The sequence below is a fragment of the Ursus maritimus genome, unplaced genomic scaffold (genome assembly GCF_017311325.1).
Source record: "Ursus maritimus isolate PB19 unplaced genomic scaffold, ASM1731132v1 scaffold_17, whole genome shotgun sequence".
Taxonomy (NCBI): Eukaryota; Metazoa; Chordata; class Mammalia; order Carnivora; family Ursidae; genus Ursus; species Ursus maritimus.
In genome coordinates this window covers 25,073,144-25,090,005 of record NW_024424119.1, presented here as the reverse complement: position 1 = coordinate 25,090,005, position 16,862 = coordinate 25,073,144, and the positions used below count along the sequence as shown (strand labels likewise).

General features: G+C 54.8%; 2 protein-coding genes and 1 long non-coding RNA gene across 9 annotated transcripts in view; 1 reads left to right on the top strand and 2 right to left on the bottom strand.

Annotated features, from left to right (window-relative positions):
• The window catches only part of TPM2 (tropomyosin 2), a 9,451-nt gene extending 1,211 nt beyond the window's left edge, over nt 1–8,240 (top strand). The window contains exons 1-9 of one of the 7 annotated variants that reach the window (XM_008695186.2): nt 804–1,114; nt 1,544–1,669; nt 4,541–4,674; nt 4,772–4,889; nt 4,984–5,054; nt 5,519–5,594; nt 5,771–5,833; nt 5,996–6,065; nt 7,052–7,369. In XM_008695186.2, the coding sequence (XP_008693408.2) occupies nt 1,001–1,114; nt 1,544–1,669; nt 4,541–4,674; nt 4,772–4,889; nt 4,984–5,054; nt 5,519–5,594; nt 5,771–5,833; nt 5,996–6,065; nt 7,052–7,134 (855 nt within the window). In that variant the 5' untranslated portion in view covers nt 804–1,000 and the 3' untranslated portion in view covers nt 7,135–7,369. Of the gene's footprint in view, nt 1–803; nt 1,115–1,543; nt 1,670–4,540; nt 4,675–4,771; nt 4,890–4,983; nt 5,055–5,193; nt 5,270–5,518; nt 5,595–5,770; nt 5,834–5,995; nt 6,066–7,051; nt 7,370–8,090 lie in introns of those variants that run through there. The other 6 variants (XM_008695185.2, XM_008695184.2, XM_008695183.2 and 3 more) reach the window with 6 other exon arrangements.
• LOC103667082 lies at nt 2,502–4,534 on the bottom strand. Its single transcript, XR_569673.2, has 2 exons — nt 4,207–4,534; nt 2,502–2,956 (listed from the first exon to the last, which is right to left on the bottom strand). It is a non-coding gene; the product is annotated as an uncharacterized LOC103667082 (long non-coding RNA).
• A 967-nt stretch (nt 8,241–9,207) lies between the features above and the next one.
• Nucleotides 9,208–16,862, bottom strand: CA9 (carbonic anhydrase 9). The gene is made up of 11 exons (XM_040631575.1): nt 14,559–16,862; nt 13,717–13,746; nt 13,273–13,443; nt 12,952–13,094; nt 12,781–12,873; nt 11,651–11,717; nt 10,595–10,752; nt 10,255–10,399; nt 10,068–10,094; nt 9,563–9,644; nt 9,208–9,420 (listed from the first exon to the last, which is right to left on the bottom strand). Exons 1-11 carry the CDS (start codon nt 14,941–14,943, stop codon nt 9,348–9,350), a joined length of 1,374 nt encoding a protein of 457 aa, XP_040487509.1. The 5' UTR covers nt 14,944–16,862; the 3' UTR covers nt 9,208–9,347.

The window sequence follows — 16,862 nt, the reverse complement described above, 5'->3', positions numbered from 1 at the left end:
GCGGGGGGAGGGGAGGGGAAGGGGGCGGGAGGGACGCGTCCCGGGGGTGGGGGGCTGGGAGCCCGCCGGGTACGGTCGGGCGGAGCTACGGGGAAAATATGCGGGGCACGTGGGGGGCAGGGCAGGCGGGGCGCGGAGCTGGGTACCTAGCCGCCCCGCCGCCGTAGAGGAGGGGCCCTGGCTCCAGGGGCAGGGGCTGGAAGGGGAAGCCAGGGAAGGAGAGGTCAGGCCCGCCCTCGGGGGCAGCAGGCCGGGCCTCGCTCCTCACTGGGCCGGGGCTCTAGGCTCCCCTCCTGCCTCAGTTTCCCAAGTCCCTGGTGAGACTCACCGCTGTCACTACCACGTCGGTAACGCAGACCCAGAGTCTGGGACTCAGGGTAAACTGAGGTACTCGAACCACGGAGGAGCCCCGCCTCCCAAGAGACATTTAATCCAAGGGGATTTACAGGAAACTTCTAAATTAAGGGCAGCGGCTGCTGCAGCTGAGGGGGGCACGCGGCTCCCTGCGCCCGCGCAGCTGCCGTGAGCTCACGCCCCGAAATAGCCCCAGGGGCCCCAGCCGCAGCTGCCACTGGGCCGGGCTGTCACTCAGAGGAAGCGCAAAGCCCCAAGCCCGAGGGTCCCCTCCCCACCCCTTCCCTCCGCAAGGCTAGAGTTTTTCCAGCGGACTGTACCAGCTACTTTACCTTCCGACGGCTGGGGGGTGGGGGAGGGGAGGAGCCTCGAGGGGGCGGTCCCGAGGGGGTGGGCACAGGGGGCGGCCGTGCCCCCCCCTACACCGGGCTGTGCTTCTGCCCCTACAAGGTTTGGGCCGCGGTGGGGGAGGGTCCCGGCCCCCGGCTCCGCCCGGTCCCTCCCAGCCTTTTAGGCGCCCGCGCGGCTGGGACATCCCAGTCCGGCTTGGCCCTCCTCGCCCGCCACCCGTGCGCCCGGTCAGCTCAGCCAGCCCCGTTGGTCCTGCCCGCACTGCCCGCCGGCCGGCCCGCCCCCCACCGCAGCCATGGACGCGATCAAGAAGAAGATGCAGATGCTAAAGCTGGACAAGGAGAATGCCATCGACCGTGCGGAGCAGGCCGAGGCCGACAAGAAGCAGGCTGAGGACCGCTGCAAACAGGTGGGGGCCCCGGACCCCGTGCGGCGCCCTCCTCCCCAGCGACGGAGGGGTAGGCCCCGCCCTGTGCCCCCTAGCCTGCGGCCTGCAGTCCCAGGCTCTCCCGTCCAGTGTGGGGGCTGGACCTTCACCTTACCGTCAGGGACCTAGTCAAAGCCACACTTAATCTCACCCATCATAGCCTGGGGAGCTGCAGTCCCCCAATTTCCACACCTGCCCCTGCAGAGCAATGATGGGCCCTGCCTCTTGGGGCTGGAAGCTTTCTCTCTACCCCCACCAGGTCCCTTTCCACACCCCTGGCTGCACTGTCCTTCCTCTGCTACCCTGCTTCCTCCCGGACAGCCTCTGAATACCTTTGAGTACCCCCCTCACACTCAACCCTGCCTCCTTCCTGAGCCCCGGGCCCGACTAACCAAGGCCTCTCTCTCCCAGCTGGAGGAGGAGCAGCAGGCCCTCCAGAAGAAGCTGAAGGGGACAGAGGATGAGGTGGAAAAGTATTCCGAGTCAGTGAAGGACGCCCAGGAGAAACTGGAGCAGGCTGAGAAGAAGGCCACCGACGTGAGTGTGGACCTGGGGGTGGGAGAGTGCACTGGGAGGGGTCCCAGACATGGAGATGAAGGGAGAAGGGGACCTAGACATCCCCAGCACCAGGACAGAAATGGTTTCCTCTCAGAAACCCAGGCTAGGGCAAGGTTGCACAATTAACCTAAGCCAGTGGGTAAATCAAAACCACCCACCACTTCCTCCAGAAGACGCAGCCTTGTAACTCTATTTGGTTCCAAGCTCTTAGAATGTACAGTGATCAAGCAGTGAGTCATCGTGGGTGGGGGTCAAGAATTTACCATCTACCTCAGCTAATCCTCTAGCGGGAAGTGGAGAAGAGGCTGCAGCTCCATTCGTGGGGTGTGGGTGTAGGTACTATTGGGCAGGAGGAGGGAGAGGAATCCAGAGATGGGGCCTGACTTGAGTTACACCCCTGGGGGGCCATTAGAAATTCCCTGGCCTTGACCTCTGGCTCCAGCAGCCCTACTGTGCACCGGGGCCCAGCTCAGGTTCTAATGGCCCCTCATTTACCCTCATTAAGGTGTCAGCCTTGAGACCATGCCAGGCCACAGGGTGGAGGGACAGGGCCACAAATGCCAAGGCAGCCACCTCAGCAGGTCCTGTTCACTCTGAGATTTCTGCCCACCCCACATCCCCTAACCAGACTTCTCTGTCTTCTGCCATTCCCAGCCCCCACCTTGAGGTTGGAGAATAGCCATATGACTTTGGATGCGATACTTGTATCATTCTCTGCCTCAGTTTCCCCACTTGCCTTCCATCCAGAATTAAAATGAGCCTATGATTGGAGGTATGGGAGGATTGGCAAAAGTGCGTCTGAACATCGAGCTCCAAGATGACATTACTGTTTATTTTGACCATTATCCATGTTCCCCAACACCTCCCCCCCCAAGGTTGGTTTCTCTGACCTCCAGGCTTGGGTTTGGTTCTCCAGCAGCCCGGGCACTTGGGAGGGAACTGACCTGCAGCTGCTAGCAAAGACAGCCCTGGGCATCTGACGCTCTATAAATAACTAAGGCCCAGTGCAGCTGGAGGCAAGACTGGAAACCCAAGGAGCTGGGTGGGGGCTGGAGGGGAGGAGGGGTGGACAGGGACAGAGCTGGGGACGCAGGGCAGCAGTGCCAGGAGTCAATAGCAAACACTGCCTGGACTTACTGTATGACCTTGAACACAGCAGTTCACTTATACCATGCCTCGGTTTCTCCCTTCTCTCTTCACATTTATCCAGTGGGGACAGTAGTACCTGTCCTGTGGTTGGAGAGCAGCATCCGTAACTGGGAAGAGCTTGAGAAGCAGAAAATGGCAAATATCAGTCCTGTGATGAGGACCCCAGGACTTCCCAGACTCTTCAGAGTCATTTGTCACCCCACTATCACAAAGAGAGTTTTCCTTTTATAAAGTCTCATCTTTCTCTAGAACAGACCTCGAAGGTTCCACAGGGTCATTCTTCCTAACCCCAAGTGCTGTCCCCAGAATCCTTCCACACTGAGTCATCTGGCCCTCTGCCCATGATGGCCTTTGTCACTCTAGGTGGCCTCAAGCACCTGGAGGACAATCTTCGACTTTCTATATATGGTGCTGTTTCCCGCGCTGTGTGGTACTCCTCAGGACCCGCTATCTACCCCCTCTGCCCCCAGGGCTGCCACCCATCCCTTCCCTCTTTCACTTCTTCCCCTACGCTGGCCCTTCTCCTTTCCAGTCTCAAATCTCGAGGTCTTTGTCTCTGAGGGAGAGACAGGGGTAACCTAACATTTATGGAGTGCAGACGCTGCAAGCAATGGGCTCAAATGCTTTCTGCATTTTAGTTTACTGTTTCCCAAACTGGGCTTATCAGCAGAATCCCTTGGAAGCTAAAAAAAAAAAAAAAAATTAAAAGATTTCCAAGCTCCCGCCCTGGAGATCTCGTTTCAGTGGACCTGGCACAGAGCTAGAGAGCCTGTTTGGTTTTACAGGCCTCCCCCGTGGCCCTGTTGATTATTAGAAGCACTGCATTGCCTTAGAACAGCCTCCAGAGGAACTGCTTGTGTCAACTCAGATTTAAAATTTTAGGAGGAATCGGAGGCCTAGAGAGACTAGATAAGTTGCCCACGGTCACACAAGTGTTGAGTGGGTGAGCTGGAGCTCACAGACCACTGTCTGACTCAGAGCCGATGCTCTTAACACCAAACTGCACTGCTCTGATTTTCCTTTATTGGAGGCCCTTCTTGCCGTGCCCTCTCTTTTTGGTAAGGTATCATCATTTTCCACGGACTGTCCCCAAAACCTCCATGGTTTTGCCTCTACCGCAGATCAGGGGCTGAATATGTGTCACTCACACTGCCCTGCCACCACCTCGCCGCCTCCAGTGGCCCTCCTGGCCGAGGCCAGAAGCCCCTTGCTACAGCCACGGATATCTCCCATGGGCCTGGCTAGCCTCCTGAGCCCCTGGCTGGGAGTCTGACTGGCAGCCAGTGACATCACCGAGCTTGGCTCTGTGATTGGCTATTTTTAGCGGTGGTGCGGTCAGGTTGGCCTGGGTTTCCCCACCCCCTTACCTGGGCCAAGCTTTGCTGTGGAGGAGTCAGGGCTCCTCGGACCTGGTCTGAGCGTGGAGCGCTTGCGGTGGGTACAGAAAGACCTGCAGATAACCATCGGAAACTGTGCACGGTGCTAGAAGAGTCCCTGAGGCAGAGGAGTGGAGCTTGTTAAGGAATGCATGTTTGGGGCTGGAGTACAGAGTGTGGATAGAAGATGGTTGATTGAAGGAGGAAAAGTCTGGAAGCCAGAAAACAGATTCTTTCTGACAAGAATCTTACCATCCTCTGGAATCTCTCTGATCCTCATCCAAGGCAGACCACCCCCCTCTGACCTCTGGCCTTTGACCCACAGGCCGAGGCAGATGTGGCCTCCCTGAACCGCCGCATTCAGCTGGTAGAGGAGGAGCTGGACCGGGCGCAGGAGCGCCTGGCTACAGCCCTACAAAAGCTGGAGGAGGCTGAGAAGGCAGCGGACGAGAGTGAGAGGTGGGCAGGGGGCCTGCCAGGGGGCGGGCCGGGGAGGGGCTGGGAGCCTGTCTCTGCTGGGCCTGACCCCACTTCCACCGCGCTCCCTGCCCCCCAGAGGGATGAAGGTCATCGAAAACCGAGCCATGAAGGATGAGGAGAAGATGGAGCTGCAGGAGATGCAGCTGAAGGAGGCCAAGCACATCGCCGAGGATTCAGACCGCAAATATGAGGAGGTGACAGCCCTGCCCCGCTTCCTGCTCCCTCCTAAACCCCAGATGCCCCCAGCCACTCACCAGGGCTCTGCTTGTTCTGTCCCTTTCCCCCCAGGTGGCCAGGAAGCTGGTGATCCTGGAAGGAGAGCTGGAGCGCTCAGAAGAGAGAGCAGAGGTGGCTGAGAGGTAAGGGGACCCTGGGGCGGCAAGTGAAACTCGGCCTGTTCCAATGGCTCTGGGGCACTCTGGACCGAGGGAGGCTGTTTCCCGGGCTTGGGGCCATAGGGACAGGTCCTGTTCTCTGACCCCTAACTGCTGCCCCCAGCCGAGCCAGGCAGCTGGAGGAGGAACTCCGAACCATGGACCAGGCCCTCAAGTCCCTGATGGCCTCAGAGGAGGAGGTAGTGACCTCTCTGGACCTTTCTGGGCAATGGTGCCTTCTCTCAGCTCACCTTCCCCCCAGTCTCAGGCTGTTTTCTCACCTGCTGGGGGTCGGGAAGGGCCTGGGGCTTCCAAACTCTGCCTGCTGTCACTCTCACAACTTTGCTCTTCTCTTCTCTCCTCCACCCCTTCCTCACTGTGCCATCTCCACTGTCTCCCACACTGTGCCCTCACACCCCACCCCAACCCCTGCTACACACCCCCTGCAGTAAATGTGGGGACCTAGAGGAGGAGCTGAAAATTGTTACCAACAACTTGAAATCCCTGGAAGCCCAAGCGGACAAGGTAGAGGGGGGTAGAGGGGCAGTGAGGATGGGGTCCTGCAGGGGAGGGAGGCAATGGGCCCAGGCAGGGAGGGGCTGGGTGTTCCCTGGAGACAAGACCAGGAGTAGCCTGTGGGCTCAGTGGAGTGAAGGATTGGTGGAGGCGATCTCCTGATGGCATGTGTATGTCCCTAAAAGTATTCCACCAAAGAAGATAAATATGAAGAGGAGATCAAACTGCTGGAGGAGAAGCTAAAAGAGGTGAGAGTCCCTGTCCCCACTCTCCCCTGAGCCCCCCATCCCCGACAGAGATTGCCTGTGGCAGGGACTTTGGGATTAGGGATGGAAGAGGAGGTTGACTTAAGTGAGAGTATCTGGGAAGGCCTAATTTTTGTCATTCCCCCATCTTACCTTTACTCCCAGGCTGAGACCCGAGCAGAATTTGCCGAGAGGTCTGTGGCAAAGTTGGAGAAGACCATTGATGACCTGGAAGGTAAAGGGATACTCCCCTAACCCCCAGACCTTTTTAAGTGGGTCCCCGCTCCCCGTGACTGTTGGTCTGTCCCTTATTTTCCCGTCACATCTGTCCCAGATAAATTACTGTCGGACCATCTAGGATTCCACCAGCTCCCGGGTCTGTGCCCACCATTCAAGTAGTTGCGCCTGGTGCAGTGTGCCCACTCCAGCGCTTCTCACACTTGAGTGTGCATGAGAACACCGCCGAGAATTTTTAGATCACAGATTCCTGGGTCCTACTCCAAAGTGATTGCTGACTCAGGGCTGGAGAATCTGTATGTCTAACAAGCTCCCTGGTAGGGGCAACGCTGCTTGTCCTCAGACCACACTTTGAGTAGCACTGACCTAGACAATTCGTCTTCAAGTGCAACACAATAGTGCGTATATCACAAAGATCTTTTTATTAAATATAGAGAGATTGGGTCTAATATCTGTTTTCATGACATTAATGGAAAATACAATTTTAAGCTAGATTTGATGAAAACGAACATCCAGGTATTTGCTAATCTGTGGCTATTTCTCATTAGTAGCAAGAATGTCGTACCTAACCTGTATTTTGTTTTTATTCTACAATAACCCGTTCACTTTCCTAATCCCCACTTCTCGTGCTTCCAGCCTTCTCAGGCAAGCTTCAATTTTATCTCCAACTTTAGGACCTTAGTCCTTTCTGGCCCCAGCACCCTCCCCTTGAAGCAAGCACTCCTGTTCATTCAAAGCACTGTGCCCTGTGTCCCTGGGGGAGGTAGGAGGTCCAAGGGGAAGAACTAACTTGGGCTCCAAAGGAAAAAGAGACGAGTACAGAGAGGGGAGGAGGGAGCCCTCATGGCTGTCCAGCCTGTTCTCTGGCCTATTTCTGTCACTCCATCTTTGTCCACCTCTCTCTGATTCTTGTTCTCTCTTTCCATTACCCTCTCTCCCTCCTTTCCTCTTTCCCCCACCTGGCCCCTCCCCTGGACCCCCCAGACGAAGTCTATGCACAGAAGATGAAGTACAAGGCCATCAGCGAGGAACTGGACAACGCACTCAACGACATCACCTCCCTCTGAGCCCCATGCCAGTGTGGCGCCCTCAGCCCCTTCTCTCCTCTTTCCATTCTCTTCGGGGAGGGGGCAGGCAGGAGGAGCAAAATGGTCAGCATCGCAGAGCCAGGCCGGGCGCAGCCTTGGAGAGCCCCCCCACACCTGCTGCCCACCTTGGCACTTGCTTCATCCTTCTATCCACCCACTCCACCCTCCAGCCTCTACCTCTTTCTGCTGCTTAATAAACTCAACTTGGTCTCCATGCTGTTTTCCTGCCCTCCCGAGAGCACGTCCATCACCCCCACAGAGATCCTGGCTCTTACGGACACACCCAATCTTGTGACCCACTCCCCCGCACTGAGCTCACCCATAGAACACTGTGGCCCGTGCACCCCCTCCACATGGCACTGTCATTCTGTCACTGTCTCACTGCTGCATGTGGGCACGTATCACGCCATCAGTCACCGCGAGCCCTCCGCTGCCTCTGAGAGATGTGCTCTTGTGCCGACCCAGCCCAGTCACTGACCTCAGAGCACTACGCTGCAGTTCCAGGATAAAGGAGACTGGAAGGGAGACGGGTGGGGAGGTGCTGAGGAAGGGCAAGGGGTGAAAGGTCTGGGGTGACATTTGGGAAAACACTGGATGCCAACAACATGGGGCTTTCACTGCAGGTCTGTTTTCTGTCTCCAGTCTGTCTGTCTGGCCCTCCCTTTTCTGGCTCAGTCTTTGTCTCTCCTTCTGTTTCCAACTCTCTTAAGCCCTCTAAAGGAGGAGGTAAAGTAGTTTATGACTTAGGCCTTCCCATCCCACCCCCGTGGCCCCGAAGTCTTGAGTGAGGCCTCCGTGTCTGTCTTGGTCAGTCCGTCCATCTGCCCCTGGCACGGGATCCTCCGATTCCTTCATGATTATGTCTTCCTGTGCCTCCATCCCCCATCACCCCTCGTGTCTCCCCGCCCCTCCTCACGTGCTGCTTCCCCTCACAGAGACCTTGGCCAGTGCCAAGGAGGAGAACGTGGAGATCCACCAGACTCTCGACCAGACCCTGCTGGAACTCAACAACCTGTGAGGCCGGCTCTGGCCCAGCCGGGCCGCCGCCGCCACCCCAACGCAATAAAATGGATGTTACCGCCTCACAGGGCCCTTTAAATCTTTCTTTGGTGTTGGCAATGGTGGTGGTAGCTTTCCAAAGTAGAAAGGCTGAGAGGATGCCCCAGGGGAGTTGGGAGGGCCCCTGAGTGACCAATCTGCACAGTAGGACTTCCTTTTCGAAGGGAGCCAAGGGTTGGGGCACTGGGTTCACTGCAGAGGGTTGTGAACAGGCTGCGTGAAGCAGAGAGGCCCCGCTGGGCCGGGGGAACATCCGGGCCCTTACCACCCGCAGGGCAAAGGAGCTGCTGTCAGCGGCACTGTGCCACTCTAGCAGGCGGCCAGTCTGAAGGCAAAACTGCAAAGCTCCACAGATTTTACGTGAGCAGGGCGAAAGCCCAAAGCTTCACTACGATTTTAAGCCTAGAGGCTAAGCCTGCCCTCCCCCCAGACACATACACTGCTGTGTGTGCGCCCACGGCCATTCTATCTCAGTCACTTCTGCCCCCTTCCTGATAACATCTGTGCCAGGCAGTGATGCCCCCCACCAAAGATGTCCACACCCTAGTCCTGTGAAATGTTACCTTACGTGGGAAAAGGAACTTCGCAATTAAGCTAGGGATTTTGCAATGGGGAGATTATCCTAAGTGATCCAGGTAGGCCCAATGTAATCACAAAGGTTCTTATAAGAGGGAGGCAAGGTCAAAGGCAGTTTTAAGAGATACAACAATGGAAGCAAGAGGCTGGAGTGCTATGAGGAAGGGGCCACAAGCCAAGGAATGCTTGGCTTCTAGAACCTGAAAAAGGAAACCCCCTCCCCTCAAAGTGTCCAGAAGGAACCGTCCTTACTGACACCTTGACTTAAGCCCAGAAAATTCATTTTGGACTTTTGACCTCCAGAACTCAAAGAGGATAGATCTGCATTACCATTAAGTCTGTGGTGATTTGTTCAAGACAGCAATAGGAAATAAATACACCATCCTCCTGATTTGGGGAACAAAGCTGTCTTCCATATGTTTTATCAGAAACATTTATTTAAAAAAATACTTGGACCTTAAAAAGGAAGTGGTATAAAGGGTAGGACAGGACAGTCTCCAGCTCCCCCCAGATTCTTCGGGCTGGCTTCTCTGCACATTCTCCAAGTTCCGAGGCCTCTAGGCAACAGTCTCTGTGACCTCTGCTGGGTGGTAGCTAACATTCCCTTTGGTCCCACTTCCACTTCGGAGTCTACACAACACAAAAGCACATGAGAAAACTCCCCCTCCAGATGAGCCCATTGGCACGCACTGCATGAAACTGTTCTGGACTCCATCCAGGGAGGTGGGGCTGCGTCTGAGGGAGGGGGTGGCGGGAGGCGAGCAGGTATTACCTTTGCTGCCTTCTCATTTGCACAAGGAAGGCGACGCTGGTGACAGCAAAGAGGAGGCCAAAAACCAGCGCCAGGATGTCACCTGGAGGGAGAGGAGAGGCTGCCTCAGAGTGAAGAGGAGTCCGTAGGATTCCCTCAGCCCGCTTCAGTATATCCCACACCCTGCCCCCTGGCTCTCCAGCTGCCCTCTGTCAGAATCCAGAAGAGGCTAGCAAAGGGATGGGGGTGGATACACAAGAAGGAGTAAGATAAGCACCTCTTTTTCTACCTAAAAGCAAAGTAAAAGGTTGTTTGAGAAGGAGGATGTTAGGAGATTTCTGGAGCTCCATTCTAACCAACTTTTGCCCTGGGGACAACAGGGGAACCCCCTCCCCCTCGATCTGACACTCTATCTTATTGGGGTTGAACGTCTGTTCTGCAGAAAAGGAGAGGGGGTAGAGGTGGTCCTAGACCCTGAGGTTGAACGATGCCAAGGGGTCAGGAGCCAGAGAAGGGGCAGACTCACCAGCAGCAAGGCAGGAATGCAGGTGGACTGAAGAGAAAAAGGACACATTAGAACCAGGGGCTGTGACTACCAGTAACAGACACAGGCACAATGAAGACACATGCCAGGGTAAAGGACCTGGCGATGGCGGGGGGGTGGGGGGGGGTGGGGTGTGGACTCGGCAATCTGGGCCATCACAAAGCTGCACCTGGCTCAACAGTCCTGGGACTGCTCTCCACTTCAGCGGGGAAGGAGGCCTCGATCATTCGCCCATTCAAAGGCTGTGTCCCTCGGAAGTTCAGCTGTAGCCGCGAGTCATCAGGTCCCCACAGGGAGCCAAAGAGGGTGTGGAGCTAGGGAGGTCAGGAGACAGTGGGAGTGGGCTCAGGACAAGAAAATGAAAGGGTCACAGGCCTACTCACAGCCAGCACCTCAGGGCTTCACCCACTACGTCCCCCTCTTCCCCCATATGGCCGCTTCATCTCTTTATCCACTTTTACACCCCTTTCCCCCACATCCCCTACGTCACCACCATGCCCCAGCCCCACCTGCTTAGCACTCAGCCTCACTGTCTGGTTGAACACAGTCCAGATGACCCCCTGGGCACAGGGGGGTGTGGTTAGAGACCCCTCATAGCGGAAGTAGCGGCTGAGGTCAGAGGGCAGCAGTGCAGATACATCCAGTCCTGGGACCCAAGTCTCTGAGTCTGTGGAGAGGACCTGTGCTGGAATCCCACCTGGATCGACTCCCTCCAAAGCTCTGGGGTATAGGGATACAGGTTCACCTCCCAAATGCCAAGCTGGAGCAACTTCCTGAGACCACTTCTTCACTAAGCGTGTCCCTTCCCCTAACTCAGCACAAGACTAACTCAGAAGAAGGTAAAGGGCTGTGGGGCCTCACAGAGTGACAGAACTGCTCCCAAGGTCCTCCCTCTGAGTCTTCACCCTTACTTCTCGTACTGTGATACCGTGCTGGACTACAGATTTAAACCCGAAATGAATCAAAAGGGAAAATGAGCTGAATAACTTGTAAATAAATATAAACATTTGAAACCATAAAAAACAGATGCAAAAACTCAAAAAGCACAGTTCCCTCTAGTTGAGTAAAATGTAAGGTCCAGTAGTGAGGTTTAAAATGACTCAGAGTGGCTGAGAAGAGAAAGATTTCCAACAAAAGTACAAATTTAAAATGTTTGATGCTTATGACGGAGAAATAGACAGTTTTCAGAAAAATTTTAGCTCCCGGGACTCAACCTCTGAAGTTCCAAACACTATCATCTATCTATCTATCTATCTATCTGTCATCTATCTATATATTTTATTGGTCTTGTTTTGTGTCTTCTTTTGGTTTTTGTTTGATTTGGGGTTTTGTAGGGTTTGGGGTTTTTGGGGGGGGCTGGGGGGGGTTGTCTGTTTTGGTTTTTAGCCATAAAGCCTGTGGTCCTCTGCTCAGCTTTAAAATTATTGTCAAGATCATAGTCAGTCAGCTCACACGTTGGTTCTCTGCCTGTGGGAGGGAGCCCATCTCCATCCTCACACCTGAGGCTCCCCAAGGACAGTTTTCAACTAGGGTATTGAGGGTAGTGGCCAAACCAACAAACTGACCTTCCTCAGTGATTTCTTCCAAATGCGACAGCAACTGCTCATAGGCACTGTTTTCTTCCGGGCCCTCCTGGGAAATGACAGTACAAGACAGGTTTTTACAGGTGTCTAAGGCCATGGCTGGAGGCCTGAAGGTGAGGTGGGCTTCCCATACTCTTCCCCCATTTCTCAGCTCTGAGAATGCTGGGAGAACACAAAATCTTCTGTGTTACTACTCCATCGATCTACTTTTATTTTGCAAACAAACCTAACCTGCTCGGTGGGCTAGTTTTCAACGGTAAATTGGAGGAGGAGGAGGGTGGGCCACTTTACTAGGATAGGAGGCCCTCAGTGACCTGGGTCCTACTATCTTTTCCAGTCTCACTGATCCTATGTCCACATACGCACTCATGGGCTCCCCACAGAGAACCGTACCACCTTTGTATTCCCGTTTCCTCTACATTCGCCTTAATAATTCATGTGTTTGACTTTCGGAGCAAGGACATGCTGTCTCAGAGGCACCTCCCTGAACTTTGTGCTGTGAGGCTGGCGTTAAGGAGTCAGTTAGGCAGTGACTGAGCCTAGAAGGTATCTCACCATCCCTCCATTTTACTAGCCTCTTCGAATCACTGTGTATGTAGCCCTGATCGTTACAGGTCCAAAGAGGTCACTAAATATTTCTCTAGACTTTACTGCATTTCACAAAATGGAAATTCAAGGTTATAGGAGTATTCAAGAAATTACTCTTCCCGGTGACCCCTCCGTTGCACCTGCCATTCCCTGAGTGGGTCATATTTTTAGTCCACATACATTGTTGGCTCTGCATGGAATATCTTTCCCACTACTGAAGGCTTCGAGTTTGACCTCCTCTGTGAAGTTTTCTCTGACCACCTGTTTTGCTATGTCTGTGTCTTTTGTATGTCTTTCATGTCAGCCCCCCCCCGCCCCGCCCACGTGCTGTGGGCGGAGCCACGGTTTCAGAATTCTTTGTGTGGCTCAATGCCTGACCTACAGGGGGTGTTGAATGAATTAATAAGTGAATGAGGACTGCCAGGTGCCAGGGTGAGTGTGCTAGGATGGGGGTCTCTGGGGACAAGCTACACTGAGCCCCGGGGCGTGGGGAAGCAGGGAATAAGGGCTCCCAGGGCTGGTACCTGCAGAAAGGCGGCCAGCACGGCCAGCCCCCCTGGGCGCCCCAAGGCCTCCTCAACTTTGGCAAATGCAGTGCTGAGGTGAACCACATGGATCTGGAGAGAAACAAAGGGTAGAAGTGGGCAAGACCCCCGGCCCAGCGCCCCCCTTCGCCTCTCTCGCTGCGCGCTCACCTCGGCTGGGAAACGGTGGCCGTCAACCGTGTGCTCTGAGCCCAGGCGACCCGCCGCCCCCCAGTGCAGATGCAACTGCAGGGCGCGGTACTCCCGCCCGGGGCCCAGGGCCATCTCCAGCCCCGGAGGCAGAGTCAGCTGCACTGCGAGGGAAGAGGCAGGTGAACGGGCAGGGCCAACCTACCTGGGAGGGCCAGCCTAACTCCCAGGCACTGACCCTGCCGGCCCTCTTCTCTAGGCCGGGGCCCATCCCCAGATAGCCTCCGCCCCCTCCCCGAGGCTCTGCAGCCAGGCATTCCCCACCCCCCCGCCCCGCCTCACCCGTATGGCCATTGTTGCGCAGGCGCAGTTCTGGGAGTGGCGGGAGCTCAAAGCGCAGGAGTTCCAGGGGTTGCAGGGCGGGGCAAAATACGGCGCGCTCTGGGCGGATATCTACCGGCGATTGGAAGCGGCCTGCGCAGGCTGGGGACACCTGGGGCCAGGGCAGGTCGCCTGGAGTGAGAGAGTGTGGACAGGAAGTCTGGTGACAAGATCAGGAACAGTTAGGAAAGCGGGGTAGAAAAAGTGAGGGGTGGAGTGAGAAGGCATGGGGCGGGAAATAGAAATCAGGGATGTGGACGGAGAGACAGGAAGCGGGCTGTGTTGGGGACTGGCAGACATGGATACAGTGGGTGGGACGCCCAGGACCAGAGTTCGGGATGGCTGAGGGGTCAGATCAGCAGAGCAGGGTGCCCAGGTTGGGTGTGCAGGGGGTGGGTGTCTCACCTCCATAGCGCCAATGACCGTGGTCATCCCCTGCATCAAGGAGAAGGATGAAAAGTCGATCTTTAAGCCCAGTCCCTCCCCAGCGGCCAGAAAGAGGCGGGTCCTCCTCAACTAGTAGGGGTTCTCCAACTCTGATGCCTTACAGGGGCATAGCAGGGAACGGAAATACCTAACGTGGCCAGGTATAGAGCACAACAGATTGCAACCAAACATAACACCATAGCTTGGCAGATGAAAGATCCTGCCGGCCCCAGACATACCAGTCTGCAACCGCTGTCTTAGTCTGTAGAGTGGGTGAGAACCTCAGTCCCCAGGCCCAAATCAAGAGACCTTCCTTTTCTCCCTGTCTCCAACAACCTTCCCAAGGATCCTGGTTTCTGAGTCAAAATACCAGGTTCTCCTACTTGCTATTCCTTCTTCCTAGGTCTCAGTTTCTTCACCTGTAGAGTGAAGATGAGGTGATCTCTACAAGCCCTCTGGCTCTTCCTCTGCTATCCACCCCCCTGCCATCTTTCCTCTTCTCTTCCCTCATATTCTTATTTCTCTCCACCTATGCCTTCTCTCTTTTCACATTCCTCATCTCTTTCTCCTCCCCAACTCCCCCACCCCGCCCCCGCTTTTCTTTCTCATCTCTTCCTGCTCACCTCTCTCCATCTGTGCTTTTTTGTCTCCCCCTGAAAGGGGGAAGGGCCTAGTGGCATGAGATCCCGTGGGGATGGGAAAGGCTACTGTCCCAGGACAGGCTCCTTTCCTTCTCTGAATAATCCCTGCCTGGGCTGGGCTTTAATGCGGGGAGGACAAACCTCCTGGAGTCTAAATTTGGAGGGCTGATGACCACTTACCTTTGTTGTGCCTGTGGGCATTATTCTGGGAGCCCTGGGTGTCCCTGGGTGCCTCAACAGTAGGTAGATCCTCCAACTTCAGAGAGTCCTCTTTTCCTGGTTCAGTCTTCGTTCCAGGTGGGTCCTCCTCTCCGGGTGGGTCCTCCTGTCCGGGTGGGTCCTCCTGTCCGGGTGGGTCCTCTTCACTGGGTAGGTTTTCCTCGTCCAGTTGATCATCTTCCCCAGATGAATCCCCTCCCAACCCGGGCGTCCCCTGCATCCGGGACAGGCTCTGGGGACGGGCAGGCACCAGGAGCAGCAGGACTAGCAGCAGTTGCAGGGCAGGGCCCGGAGAAGGGGCTGGGATCGACAGAGGGAGCCAGGGACTGGGGCACAGGGGAGCCATGCGGCTAGCTGTGGGGTGTCCCAGACACGGTGTGTACGGGCTGTACGTGCATCGGAAACAGGAGCTGGGTGGGGGAGGAGCAAGCCTGGAGGGGAGCAGGCTGACTCACAGAGGGCCCTTTTGTAGAGATGGAGCCAAAGTCCCGTGGGTCTGCCTGGCCCTGTGCCCCTTTCCCGATACCAAAGCCTGGATGGGGGTGGTGTGAGGGGCAGGTATGTGCACAGGCAGGAGGTTATCGGGGTCATAGGCTCGGCCTGGAACCCAAGGCACCACCTGGCACTAGACAGGCTCTCTCTGGCACCGCCCAGCTGCTCACCAGCCAGCCTCAGCTAACACTGGCCTGCTTCCCAGGTCCAGGCAGAGAAGGGGAAAGACAGGGAGTTGGGGCCCCCACAGCCTCTGGCTGAGGGGGGAAGCAGCCCATGTATATATCCCTGGCCTAGCCAGGGAGCAGATAAAGGGGTAGGACAAGCTGCTGGGGAAGCCTGGGAGTGGGTAGACAGACAGGTGGGTGGGAGGCGAATCTCAGTATAAATGGAAAACTGAGTATATATAGGAGAGGGACTGTGATGGCTTTAAGCTAAATTTATTTTTCATCATATTACACCTCTGCTCAAAAACCTTCATTGGCTGCCCATCTTCTTCCTCTAGTTGACTTCTACGCCCTTCAAAATCTTACCCAAGAAACCTTTCCATTCGTTTTATCTCCTACTATTCTCCCTCATACTCCAGCCAAATTAAACTATTCATTTTTTCCCCAGACCTTCGACCACCTTTGTTCATCTAGTTCTCACTGCTGGGAATACCATTCACTCTTATTAACAAATATTTAGTTAGCATCTACTATGTCCAGCACTGGGCTACGGACTAAAGGTACAGAAATGAGTAAGACACAGTCCCTGTCCTAGGGGGCTGCTCACTGTCTAGTGAGTGAGGGCAAACACTATCACAATATTCAGTGGAGAGAGATTAATTCTGCCTCAGAAAGTAACACAGAAGTAAACAAAATCTGATCAGGACTTTGAAGAAGTAGCAATTCAGTTGCTAAAAACAATGGGGAGGATAGTATTTTGTGGAAAGGAAAGGCATCACGTATCTTGTGCAGGAGATTGACAGAATCTGACAGAATATGACAATTCTCATATTAGGTTGTGTTGAGGGCTGGTGTGGAACATGGATTTGAGGGGGGAGCAGGTGCAAGGAGATGAAGAGTGGAAGGACCCAAGAATGGACTTGGGGTTCCCAGTATGCCTATTCATTTGAGAAATATTTATTAAGCCTCCTCCAGTCCTCCAGGTACCATTCTAAGCCCTAGGGATGCAGCATTGAACTAGAGAACTGCGTCTACTGTTCTGTAGCTCACATTCTAGTAAGGTCCCTACGGCTCCGACAAACCAAAAGAGAGTAAGGCCATCTCAGGAAGTTCCTATCCGCGGCTAACATTCAGTAGATATGTACCATTATGGTTGTATGGATTAGAGAAATATATTGAAATATCTCTAATCCTGTCGAGAACTAGTCCCTAGCTTCAGGGCTCTCCTGCTACCTCACTCCTCCCTGGGGACTCTACTGATCTCTTCTCTAAAGAGGTAATGTCTGGCAAAGCAGAGGCCCAAGGACCCCACTTGAATGCCCCAGCCAGCTTCCACTGTCATGAATCAGTACTTGTGCACTCACTACCCTGTTAAATAGTTTTATTCTCTCTCCTGTCTCAATCCCTTCTATGGTTCAAGGCTCAGCTCGAAGGCCACCTCCTCCATTCTCTACCACAGGAAGATATTTTTGGTGCCTCTGAACCATCACAGTTCTTTGCCTGCCCTTGCTAATGACCTTGCCCACCATCCAATTTATATTATGGTGATTTATGACATTTTATCTGCTCTAATAGCCTTGAGTTCCATAAGGGCAGGGTCCAGTAT